We start from the raw sequence: 13,636 nt of genomic DNA on the forward strand, positions 1-13,636 counted from the left end.
TCGCCCAACCATCAAAACGCTTGTCGTCCCTATCAGGAGGGATTGTAGGATACAACGCCTGCTTTGCTGGGGCCGTAGCCGCCTGCACCACCAAACTCTCCGGAGTGGGGTGCGTGGTCAAGTAGCAGGGGTCGTTACTGGCTGGGCGGTATTTTCGCACCAAAGACTTGCCCACTGCCGGGAGACTCTCCGGAGCAGTCCAAGCCGCCGCCACCCTCCTTTGTAGAGCCATATGGAACGGCAGTACCGGGTCAGTTGGTGGACCTTGGTCGAGGATATCCGTCAGGTCATCCTGCAGAAAATCCCCTGGTGTAGCAGACCACCCCAAGTATTCGGTGACCCTCGACATAAGGCACCGGTACGAGGACTCGGCATGGTGCCAGGCTCAGGCCTACAGAACTCCACCTCTGGAGAGGTGTCCAGACTACTGGCATTGTGCAGCGACTGACGCAGGTCTTCAATCTGGCTATGTCCAGAGATAATCTCGTCTGGTACCGTATCAGGAACCATCCCATCTTCAGAACCCTCATCCACCTCAGAAATATAATCCAGATGGTGGAAAGTGGGCACAGAATGGGGGACAAAGACATGTTTGGCCTTGGCCAGAGCCTTTCTAGGGGGTTCCACCATGCCATGGTGTACCTTCGACTAAACAGCCTCGAAAGGCGTCGAGTGAATCGGCGTGGACGTTGAGCGCGGCGCCGACAGCATTGACGGCTTCGACACAGGCCTCGAGGGTGGAGCCCCAAGCGTGTCCTTCGACAGCCTGGGCGCCGATGGCGTCGACGACCTCCTCGGAGGCAGAGCCTCGAGAGAGTCCCTCGACTGCCTCGGCGCCACAGGCCTCGACCTCTTCTTCGAAGACTGCACAAGTGCACACGGTCTCGAGCGCGTCGAGGACCGGGACCAGGAAAGGGCATGAATAGAACGATTCCCCTTGTCTGAGCGGGACCTTTTCCGCGAATCGTGCCGACCTCCCAAGCCCGAAGGCATATCAGCGGCGTCTCTAGTACGGTCACGCCCGGCCCCACTCGGAGGCGCGGACGGACCGGTGCCCTGCGATTCAAGAACCGCCAACATTTTCTTACAGAAGGAAGCCCATTCCTCCTGAGTCGCATGCTTGGTGGGATAAGCAACCCGCCGACGGGCGGAGTCCTCGGACGAGGACAGGGAAGGCGACCGATGACGGCCCTTCCGTGAGTGCCTCGAAGAGGCAGAGGAGTGGCGGGACCCACTCCGGGACCGAGACCCCCTAGACTTACAATGACGATGCGGAGAGTCGCCCCTCGATTCGTCCGTCAAAAACCCAGTGGACCTCGACTTCCGGGGCTTGGACACCTTACTGACCGACAGCTTCTTCTTGCGCTCCCGCAAGGCCTTGGACATAAGCGACTGGCAGTCGACACATTCATCTGTGTCGTGGGCCTCCCCGAGGCACCAGAGGCAGGCATTGTGCAAGTCCATCACGACATCTTGGACCCGCAGTCCCCACACTTCTTGAAGCCCGGACGTGGGGTGGAAGAAGAGGAAGACATCCCGATAAACTTCACAAACGAACAGGTTCGAAGAACGGAAAGAACAGAAACTCCAAAGAGTCGAGGCGCGCCGAGATCTCCGAAGCAAACACGTTCGCGGAAAAAACAGAACTGAGGCTAAGGGCGTTGTGCGTCCTACTTATAACATCCGGTGACGTCGGCCGTTGGAGGAGGTCCTCGAAGACGGGGTATCGACGTCATCGACGCAGGATCCGAAAGATTTTCCAAAGAAGCACAGCTGTGGTGATTACTGTCATAGATATGGAATACGTCGGAGGACCCAATCCCCTCGAATAGAGAATATTGTAATGGATCTACATGTCAAACAAGAGAAAACGGGTGCAGTGAGTTTCTGAACTTCAACATGTATGCATATGCTAGAGTCATGCTATTTCCCAGACAGGGGTTGGCTGTTCTAATTCATGCCACCCCGCAGAAAGATGTCAGACCAGGCATCTTTTGCTTCCATTAACACGTTCTACATCTCAATTGACACCACTAGGCCAAAAGGCATCAGTTGTTCCCATTAACGTCACTAGGCAGAAAGGGGTGTGCTGTGTTGTGCAGCGCTACTGGGCAAAAAAATATGAATTATACTATATCTAACATGGATCTGTGAGGGGTCAGTAATGTGAGGCGAACAAACTGCGTGTGGATGTATCAAAATATGCCATTTTATTAAAGAAAATAATTGAAAACAAAGTCTTGTTTGCTCTATTCTACTGAGAAATTCCCAGCCTAATCGAAAAGCTAAGGGAACACTCTCTAGCATGGAATAACTGGCCCTCACGCTAAACAATAAACACACAAAGAAGATACATGGCAACACGATATAAAACAATATTAACACAGTGTCTGGATTACCTTCCCTTGTCCTGGGTAGGTCCCTTCCCCCAGGATTCAAAGTTAACTCAAAATGTTCAACAAAAGAAAATGATTTGAACCAGCTCTTGATAATTCAAGTCCAAAGTAACAGTTCATCAAACAAAGTTCCACTGGTAACAATTCTTTGTTCCTAGAATGAAAGATCCACTTTCAACTTTCAGAATCATGGTCAAGAATATTTGTCTCTTCTTCCAGACCAGACAGATCTTAATTAACAGTTAGGACTTTGTTAGTTATAGTATCTGCATCAGTATATTTATCAGAATGCTTTCTTAGTGCTGCTGCTTCAACTTCAACAACAACACTTTGACTGGTGCTACTATGAGAACAGTCGCCTTTATCCCACACTATTTTACTTGTTCAGACCACTCAAGGTAATTATCCTGACAACTTAATATATCTCCACAGTTTCAGTACTACTACCACAGTTCAGTACTTTGAAATGCTAGGCAGATTTTGACAAGACACTTCAACTTTTCAGGTTCGCAAGGCACTCTTCCTTTTGAACCTCATTCTCAAAAAGAAGCAGCCTCTTTGCCTCTCCTGTCTATCTGCCACAATATCAACCTGGTTCTGCCTGTAAGACTCACTTCTCTCTGGCTTCCACAGTCTTTGGCATTACAGGTTATATCTATTTCAGAATATTCTTTACAAACAGTCAATTCCCCGTACCCAGCTTTACTCACACCTTTCTGTCAGAAGCCTTGGTGGCACTCTCTCAGCTTCAGGTAATACTTGCATACTTTTCTCTTAATGCTCTTGGTTGTTAATAACTTGACAGTGGCTCTTTAACACTTAGAAATACTGGTTTTACTCTTAACAGGCAATGCCTCTTGCCTTTGGTAATGCGTGTTCATCTCTTGAACAGTTTATGCTTTCTAATTCATAGAAATGAAAGGTATGTCACTTCTAGATAGAGTATATATTTCAGTCTTTCAGTTGAAAACACAATTCGGCACATGCAACCTCTCTTTAAACTAGAATTCAAGTTTTAAAGATGAATAGAGAATTGTATTCCCGTGTAAAAGTAAAGGATGAACTTCTGACTTCCTTTGGGGATTCCAATTAGGCGCATGTGACCTCTTTTTGATGTATTTTTCGGACTTTATAAATTGTAGCTTGTGAATTGTTAACGTTTTTCGTTAATAGTTTAAAGAGCGTTCCCTCTCATTAATTAGGGGCACGCGACCACTCTGTTAGACAGCAACAGTCTTTAAACAATGGAACAATGGATTTCAGTATCTTTAGCTTTCCACACAAGCATTAGTTATTTCATGGTATATCCAGATGCTACATTTCCATTGTTAACAATACTTTGGTTGCAATTAACAACTTTTACTCGCATAATGCCATAAGCAAGTCAGTAAGGAGCTGACTCCTGTTACCGGCAAGGCTTGCGCAATGCGTTAGAACGCTGTGCTTCACTCCCCGGCTTCTTAGACACCTTCTTTGCAGGTTGCGCTGCTTTCCCCGACTTCCACTACAGCTTTTACTGCTTCTGGCTCGTGGGGGGCCCACACCCTTCTCCTGCACGGGTGTCTCCGGTCTGGCCACTCGGTTTGGGAGTTTCTTTTTCTCCCGAGACCCTCGGCTTGCCTCTTGCTTCTTTTCTTGGCTTAGGCTCCTGCATTTCATAGCTCTGCAATCACAGCAATCAGGCTCACATGGGGAAAATGTAGTCTCCTGCACGTCTTCCGCTGTGCAGCCTCTGCACTTCAGATTTTGGGAGAACAGGGCCCTCTCAGCACTTTCAGGTAAAATCTGCTGTTTCCACATTCCAGCGCCTCTCTTGTCCTCCCACTTCTTCGTGATTTGCCAGCCTCATGCTTTTCCCCTGCTTCTGCTGCTACAACCTGCCCTCCAGCTCTCGTTCCAGCTTCTTCCACTTTTGCCTGCACCTGGGGGGCCCTTTTATGCCTCTCAGGTTTCTTCAGGCTTGGGCTGTTAGGCTCAATTGCCTGACTACTGCAAAGGCCACTAGGCTTATTTGCCTGGCTGTTACATCTACATGCCTCTTCAGCCCTCTTCTTTGTCCCAGTACCTCTGGGATTCTGGGACTCCTATTTGCTTTCAGTTTGACACATAGCCATCAAAAGGGAAAGTAAAAAATGTGATTATCCCAGTCTTCCTGTGCTGTTCTCCCCACCCCATGTTATCCTCCCGCAGTACACCCCACCCCCCCCGGGTTGGGATCAGGAAGCGCCTGCCTTTCCCTGGCCTCACGAGGAGTGTCCCAGACCAGGTTTCTACGAGGAATCATCACAGATCCCAGTGTCCATGTTGTGCCTGTCCCGAACCACTTTATTAGTAATAGTGATCACTATGCAAGAGTCTAAGTGCCATGCGCTTGAAAATATTGCTATTGAACAGCGCCTAAACACTCTGGTTCCTATTTCAGGAAAATGGCACAGGTGAGCAATTGTAATAATTACTTATTCAGCGACCCACATACTAAGGCATTATGCTTTTACCCAGGCCATAGGAGTATTCTTTTAAATCTTTGATCTTATGCCTCACACACCTATGTTAAAGAAAAGGTGTTGCGACATGATATACTGCCCAATTATAAGGAGACGTATGAAGGTGCCTTCCCTGTGTATCGTAATGTAGGGAGCCGTGACATCAGTGTGCATTTACGTGGCATGTCAACAGCTGAATGCTGATGAATATGCATTCTTATCATTTAGGTGAGTTGGTGTCAGACCTGGCTAGAGGAAGACAAGCTTGGTGGTTTTTCTTCCATGTACTTACATGTTTCTGCTACTCGCTGGAAAACAATAAAGACATTGGTCAAGTATGACCTAGTGCCCTACCTTGATCTAAAGGTTATAGATGGGGGAAGAAGGGGTGCACATACCTATACCCACTATGCGATGAAGGAACCGGGGGCAGTGTGTGGAGGATCTCTTAGCCTATCCTACCATCCCACACAAGCTTGATAGAAACGTACCACCTTCCCGTTCGGTCTCTGCCTCGCTTCACAGTTCCTTTACTACTATCTTATTTATTGTTCACTATCCCCTTTCCTTATTTATCTCTGTTCTCTCTTTACCTCCTCCAATCTCCTCACTGCTTTAAGGCTGTTTATGTTATTAAAATGTTGTGGACCTTAGGGTTGTCGCAATCTCTAGCCTGCCGTGAGATTTCCTCCATTACCCAGAAGTCTGTAACCCCCAGTTAATGCTACCGAATGGTAACCCCTACTGTCTAAGGTCGGTCTTAGACTAATGAGGATTCCCTAAATGCAGGCTCACTTACTCTTTCAGTGACTACCTAACTTTCCCTACTCTCATCAAGGGTTAGTGTCCTAATTCGAAATTGAGATTGCGCCTTACACTTACTCTGTTGGATTCGGTACATGCATGCCCACACTTACCACATTCCTTGTACTATTTCTACCAGCCCCTTCTCTCACTCCTGACTCCAATACCATGTCCCTCTGATGCTTTGCTCCACCTTCCTCTTGCATGCACCCTTTGATGTTACTTTTCCTTCTACACCACTTCACTACTCCTCCCACTCCTACTCTCCTCCTCCCACTACTACTCTCATCCTCCCCATTGCCACTCTCTTCCTCCCACTACTGCTCTCCTCCTCCCACCACTGCTACGCAATCATCATCCTTTCACCCAGTATCATTCACTTCACATCCATGCCTTACACTAACGTCTACCCATTCACCAAGAAACACGCACACTCACAAACCACATTTACTCAAACTAATTCCTCACATTCTCCAACATTGTCCTGCACAAGCCACCACTCCTTCAACCCTCCCGATGGTCTCTTGGTCCTCCACCCCTACTGACCTCACCCGAATAACACACCTTTCCTACTTCCTGTGAATAACACACCTTTCCTACTTCCTGTCCCCTGTTTAAATGCACCTCCCTTTGTACTGATTGGACATCTTCCCATGGTCAATCCGGACCTGTCTCCCCCTTCCCAGCATGTGTATGTGCAGAGGGAAGTCTTCAAATGGGACTAAAACCTAGCCACTTTCTCAATGCCGTCTTGCCACATAATGGCCGTAGCGGCGTAGTAAATCTAATGTCCAAGTTTGTGTTTCACAGTCCGCTCCCCAGGACTGTCTAGCTACGTTTGGGGAATAGTCCTTGGTCGTCTCAGGGATTGCTGCTTTCAGATGCAAAATTGGCCGGCAGACTCTGCCAGTCTAAAATGGTGGGTTTTCGCATTGTAGTGGTCCAAGGCTGCAGCGTGTCTTTCTCTTTCCCTCATCAGGCTGCTGCTGTGATCAAGTCTCTGTACCTCAGGCAAGCTGGTGTTCTGGTTTTCTCTTCTCCGCTCCCATTCATCAATTTATAGAAAACACCAGCAAGCATTTGTACTTGGAGGAAAGGCTGGAGATAAGAATTTGCAAAGACACATGCTGGCACCAGGGTTACCGGGGGGGGGGGGGCGCACAGGGTTTGGGGCCCTCTGCTGTATTTGCCCTCAGGGCTAGGGATGCTCTGGTTTGCGTTATAGCAGGCCTCCCTCTCCCTTCCTAACAAGTTCTAGCCTTACAACATTACATGTACGAAATAAAAAGGACATAGTGAACTGATACATTGTCTTGAGTCGTCTGCTACTGCCTCGGCTGCCACACAACTCTAAATTATATTTTTGAGGGAACACTTTTGTGAAATACTTGCCAGTTGTACTTTTTTATTCAAAATTAACATGCCACACTTTCAAAAATGTAACTGATAAAAAAATATGTTCGAGAAAGTACATGATGAACTTCAATAGTTGACCTTTGATCAATGAAAGCATGTACAAAAAATTATGAAATCCAGAGAAGTCTGAGCACCCTTACCAGCTCTTCATATGTTCTGTTATCTGCTATGGGGAAGGTGGTCTCTCCTCCTCCAGTCACATTATTCAAGTAGAAAAGCACAGTCACATAACTGAAAAAAACAACAGTCATATAAAGTAAAAGCTGCAGTGTCATCAGGTACATCTCTAAGATAGAATCGAGCCTTTCTTCCAAATTCGGCCATGCCTCTGAGCTGCCAAAGTGGCTGAAAGCCATAATTAAAATCCTATTTTAAATACAAACAGCAAAACAAGCAATAAATACATGGACAAACATAGGTCGGGGTTTTTTTTCCACAAGAAAACTGAATGAAACACTCCGTTAATCAGTCCCTTCATGCTGTACCCCAATTGGGGTTACTGTAATCTTTGCACTGGTAGAAAACAACTTGAATCAAAATTCCAATGCTCTTAGGCTGAGATTCATGTTTAAAGTAGACTCAAATAGTCCAATGTGCTTAATCAAAATGAATAATTTAATTCTTCACCAGAAGGAGAGGGCAGCTGTAGCCTAAAAAGATTCGAGAGCCCCAATGCCTGTGCATTTCGGAGTGATGGACTCCTTCGTCAGGGCTGAGCCCTCTAATTTACAGTAAATAGTGTTGATAAATTGACAAACGTTGGTAAATCACAGTCAACATTAAATGTATCAATAAAGTGCATCTAAAAGGCAACATGTACATACCCCAATGTGAATCCAATATAGCGGTCCTGGAGTTGGGCGGAAAGAAAAAGAACCCGTTCATGTAGCAACAAACCACAATGTCCCGATCTGCACTAGGAGACTATTAAATAGATACCAAAAAAGTACCTCTATCTTGCAGCCTGCCGGTCAGTAAGACGTTATGTTATTTTCTAAGGATTGTTATAAAATCCTATACTGCTGGTTCCTGAAGATAAATTATACAAATATGTGTCCGTACTCCTGAAGGGGCGTTTATGAGTTAATGCCTAGTTCCAAATATACAGGGTGATTGCTTACCTACAGCATCCGTCTGAATACTGTATGTCTCCACCATGGTAACGGTATTTAAGCATCTGCGCGCTCGCCATTATTGAATGCAAACCTCATTCGCCAGAGGTAAGCAGCGATTCCTACATTTACAGCAGTAGGCTTTTAAGATTCTAGAACGATCACAGTTAGTGATACTCAATTACACACTTGTATGCCTTACATTCTCGACTGTGAGCCTCGAGGTGGACACATACAGTATTCAGACAGTGCGTTTAATAGTCTCCTAGTGCAGATTGGAACATTGTGGTTTGTTGCTACATGAACGGGTTCTTTTTCTTTCCGCCCAACTCCAGGACCGCTATATTGGATTCACATTGGGGTATGTACATGTTGCCTTTTAGATGCACTTTATTGATACATTTAATGTTGACTGTGATTTGCCAACGTTTGTTAATTTATCAACACGATTTACTGTAAATTAGAGGGCTCAGCCCTGACGAAGGAGTCCATCACTCCGAAATGTACAGGCATTGGGGCTCTCGAATCTTTTTAGGCTACAACTGCCCTCTCCTTCTGGTGAAGAATTAAATTATTCATTTTGATTAAGCACATTGGAGTATTTGAGTCTACTTGAAACATGAATCTCAGCCTAAGAGCATTGGAATTTTGATTCAAGTTGGTTATCTACCAGTGCAAAGATTACAGTAACCCCGGTTGGGGTACAGCATGAGAGGGACTGATTAACTGAGTGTTTCATTCAGTTTACTTCTTGTGGCAATTATTGAGTCCAGGTCTCTCTGGACTTTGAACAGTCAGCTCCTTGGAATCTACATTATTATAACACAGAATTGTGTTCACCTTTTTAAAATGTTTGTGCCCATGCTTTCTTTTTCCAGGTATTATAGGAAATAATAGTATCACTGCACTGCATTCTGTCACGTAGGTGGCATGCACAACAGACAACCCAGACACAAATGTATGTTTTTACCAAAGCTTTATGAGGGATCCTAGCACAGAATTAGCCCAAAATAACAAATGAGGTGGATGAAGCATCATAAGCTCTGACAGTTTCACGGGGTGAACATCCAGATTTGCACAGCCATGCAAATCACCTTATGATTGCACTTGACCCACTGGAGCCTCCAACGCAGTCTGATGCATCCAATCCCGATTGGAGAGATTGGCATGCTACTTCTTTGCCATCATTAATGACGTTATTGAAGCCATCCCTCATCTCTCCATCAGGAATATTATTAGCTGCTTGAGAGATTACATTCAACAAAATGAATGTATATTTCGCTAATGCACAAGATGCGTTAATGGCCGTAAGTGCCAGACTCCCAGCAGAGAACTCCCTTTTTGCAATCTCGGTCAGGTAGGATGGATGGATATGCAGCTACTTTAGACGTGGAAGTAGCCGCCTGTACTACCAAACTCTCAGGAGTAGGGTGTCTGGAGAGAAAATCAGGAACAATGGCTGATGGTCTATATTTTCTAACCAACTTCTTGTTGACAGCAGGAGTGCTATCGGGCTTCTGCTAGTTTTCTAAAATAGGGTTCTTAAGTGCAGAATGGAAAGGTAGCAAGGTTCTTTGGGTAGACCTATGTCAAGGATTTCCGTAAGGTCATTCTCTACTATGTCCTTTGCAGGACGTCCCCAACCCAAATACTCAGTGACTCTGTATATCACTGTCCTGTATCCAGCACTTGATTGATTGAATGAATGATTGATTGATTATGCTTGATTATGCACCGTTATACAAGTGATTGAAGGCGCAACAAGGTAAGGGAGGGGGAGCAAATGGAGGACAAGACAACCGATCTTACTAGGCCTTGTGTCATTGAGATCGTGCAAGTGCACAACAAGAAGTTACAGGGGATGAAGTTACAGGGAGAAGTGCAACAAGAGCAGCAGGGCCCAGAGTTAAGGGGAAGGCTGGGACTACAAGGGGCAATCCCAGCCCAGCAGTGAAAGGATGGCCAGGCGGCAGTGCGAGTAGGGCCAGGCTGGTGTCCTATAAGACTCGGAGGACAGCCAGGTATCCAGTCAACAGGCGGAGGAGGAGCAAAGGAAGGTAAGCAGGGGAGAGGGAGTGAGAAGGAAGAGGAGAAAAGGCTGGTCTTGAGCAGTTTCTGGAATTTAAGGAGGTCCGGCTCAAGGCAGAGAGAGGCAGAGAGGCCATTCTAGAGGGAGGCACCTACAGAGGAGGAGCGAGTTATACCCGTCTACCCCCCAATCTCTGTTTGGAGAAGCGACTCACTCGCAGAGAGTTAGAAGTAGATGAGCGAAGGGCTTTAGGAGGAAGGTACTTAGGAAGAGAGCTTTGAAGGTAGTAATTGCCCCAGAAAGGCTTGTGGACGATGGAGAGGGTCTTACACTTGATCCTTGCAGTCAATGGGAGCCAGTGGAGGGATTTCAGGGCCAGAGAGATGCAGTCCCTGGGCTTGAGGCCAAGGAGAAGTCTTGCAGTCCTGTTCTGGAAGAGTTAGGAGAGGGCGAAGAGTAGAGATAGGCAGATTGAGAAAGAGCTGTTGCAGTAGTCCAGCCTAGAGAGAACCAGGGCTCTGGAGACAGTGAGCTTCTGGGGAAGAGGAGAAAAGGGAAAATGCCTCTGAGGATGTACAGCTGGAAATGGGCCTTCTTGGCAAGGCCCGTAATGTGAGGAGAGAAGGAGAGAGTGGAGTTTAAGATCATCCCGAGGTTTTTTGCCTCACAAGAGGGTGAGGGCAGAGGGCCCAAGGAGGTGGGCCATACTGAGAAAGGAAAGGCGGGAGCAGGGGTCCCGATGAGAAGGATCTCAGTCTTGCTGGCGTTATGGCAGGTATTGTTAGATGTGCACCATGCCTGAACAGCAGATAGACAGTCAGGGATGAGCAAGGAGGAGGCGAAGGGTAGCCTGAGAGTTGCCTGTCATCCGCATAACACTGAAAGTTAGAGGAGAAGGTAGAGATCAGGAGTGCCAAAGGGGCCGGATATACGTTGAAGAGCCAGGGGGGAGAAGATAGAGCCCTGAGGAACACCACATGTGGAGAGAGAAGTGGTGGAGAGAAAGGAACCAAGCTGAACCTGGGAGTGTCGGTCCAGAAGGAAGGAGGTCAGCCAGGCCAGAACCTGATCCGTGATGCCAAGGGTATCGTGGAGGCGGGTAATCAGGATGTTATGGTTGACAGTGTCAAACACTGAGGAAAGGTCCAGGAGAACGGGAACCAGAGCGAGAACTAGGGCCGATATTAGAGAGCAGATCTTCACGGGTGCTCAGGAGTGCAGTTTCTGTGCCTCTGGGTGCGCTGAAGCCAGACTGATGGTCATGGAGACAACCAACAGATTCAGTGTGGAGGGTTAGCTAGGAGATGGCCAACTTCTCCAGGATTTTACCCAGGAAAAGAGTGATCGAGATCGAGCCATAGTTTGCCAGAATGGAGGGGTCAGCAGAAGGCTTTGTTAGTAGGGGGTGCACAAGGGAGTGTTTGAGAAGAGAGGGGAAAGAGCCGGTGGATGAGCAGATGTGTCATGAGAAGCAAATTCCACTTCTGGAGAAGTGGCTAAGCCACTGGCCTCAACAAGGCAAGTAGCCAAGTCCTCTAAGCGAGATTCTTCAGAAATGAATTTCTCAAGGACATTGGGCAGTGCGAAAACGTTCGTACCCAAAGGGTACACCATCTTCAGCTTCTTCTTCCTCCTCAGAAATCGATCCAAAAGACTTTAAACATTTTTTTTAAAACTTTCTTCGATAGCGGCTTAAAGTTCAAAGATGGATCGGAGGACGATTCAGATGGTTTTGACGCCAAGACCTTCTGATATTGAATATGTCAAAGCCTTTGGCTGTGATGTTCCCCCTGCAGTCAATCGTGGGATCGATAACCTTTTTTGGCTCTTTCGAGGCACCAGGAGGGGCTGCCTTCAAAAATATGTCCATTTCATGACGGACCCCTCCCCAATCTGCTGCTGAGGCAGACTTGTTCGGGAAACGTACCTCTTTCTTGTCGGACGAGAAGTCGGATGACAAAGAAAATAGCGTCTCTTCTTAAATTTTCTTCGAGAAGATGAAGAATGACGCAAATTGCTCCTTGACCTCGACCACTTAACAATGTTTACAGTGTTTTTTTATGCTTCTGAGGAGAACTATCCCTTAAACTCCTATCTTCAGAGGTGTAGAGGACAGGATTTTGAGGCTGTGTTAGTTATCGACTGACAGGAGCCACAGTCGTCGAACTTGTGCTCATTACTGAGGCACCAGAGGCATATCCTGTGAGGATCTGTGACCAACATCTTCGAGTCACAGTCTGCACACCTCTAAACCCAATTTTCAAGGTAGACCTACTCGAAGAATAGGAACTACGCATTAGAAGTTTGAAGTAAGAATCGCTGAGGCGAGTCGAACAGACGTGTGCTGTGCATGTGGAAAAACAGAACTGAGGCAAACGGGAACAGTTCGTGATATTTATACAATCATCAATATCATGTCCAAGCACAGGGACGGATACCGTTGAGGGACACCAACTTGATGCCGTACAGCGCTCTGTGTTGGCAAAATAGTTTTCCAAAGCTGCAAGCAGGATATTAGTATATATCAAAGATGAGAAATTAATGGGAGGACACAATGCATTCAAAAGAGCCAATCTCGTCGGAAGGCGAGTCTCTTGCTGGTAGGTCTGCTGGCTCACCGTCAGCTGGCACCAGATCTTCAAACTCGGCTGTACAATGCATACCTGGGATCCATCTATTGGATAGTCATTATTGTCTATATCTGTGAAGGTCATTGGTGGTAACATTGAGAGGCCTGGGAGGTAGAGGAGGAGCCAGGTCTTTCCTTACAGGAAACTCACATGGTTGTGCTGGAGAGGGTAACTGTGGAGTAGGAAACCGCTGCTGGTGCTCCGAAACAAGTGTCTGAAATTTGGATAGTATATCCATTGACGCATATCTTGAGCCGGAATGAATGCCAATTGTGGTAGGTGTCACTGGAGAAGGATGCCCAGGGCCTTGTGGTAAAGGAAGGCCTTGCTTTGGTGGATCTGGAGGCGGCATGTTAGCAACAGGAGTCACAGTTTCCACTTTCTCTTCTTCTTCGGAGGATACAACTTCTCCATCCGCACCCTGCTGTAGTATCTGCTCAGGATGGGCCATGGATGGACATGGGACAGTAGGCCGGGCATAAGGAGCCAATGACAACATTGGCTGAGCAGGAGTCGTCTTTGAAGATAACACAAGGCAGTCAGGTCTCCCTGTCAACAGAAATGCCCTTTCAGAATGTGGAGATTAATGGCCTTTGGACAGGAGCCGTCGACGATGCAGACGTGCTTGGCGACGGCATAGGTCTGGATGGTAATGAAGTTATCGTTGAAAACTTGGTTGTGGATGAAGGGTCAACGAGGCAGAAGTAAGGGTTTTCATGGCCAGCGTAGGTGTCTTGGTCGTCAACAAGGTAGTGGTTGTTGTCGA

The 13,636-nt window shown here is 47.0% G+C and overlaps 1 protein-coding gene across 2 annotated transcripts in view; it reads right to left on the reverse strand.

Moving 5' to 3' along the window:
* The window catches only part of P4HTM (prolyl 4-hydroxylase, transmembrane), a 971,989-nt gene that overhangs the window by 306,778 nt on the left and 651,575 nt on the right, over positions 1–13,636 (reverse strand). For both annotated transcript variants that reach the window (XR_011301876.1, XM_069643317.1), the window contains exon 7: positions 7,240–7,330. Coding sequence is in view for 1 of the 2 variants with exons in the window: in XM_069643317.1 (XP_069499418.1) it covers positions 7,240–7,330 (91 nt within the window). In the remaining variant the exon portion in view is untranslated. The remainder of the gene's footprint in view (positions 1–7,239; positions 7,331–13,636) is intronic.

This window comes from Ambystoma mexicanum, chromosome 2p, assembly GCF_040938575.1.
Source record: "Ambystoma mexicanum isolate Mex_15411 chromosome 2p, UKY_AmexF1_1, whole genome shotgun sequence".
NCBI classification, from domain to species: Eukaryota; Metazoa; Chordata; class Amphibia; order Caudata; family Ambystomatidae; genus Ambystoma; species Ambystoma mexicanum.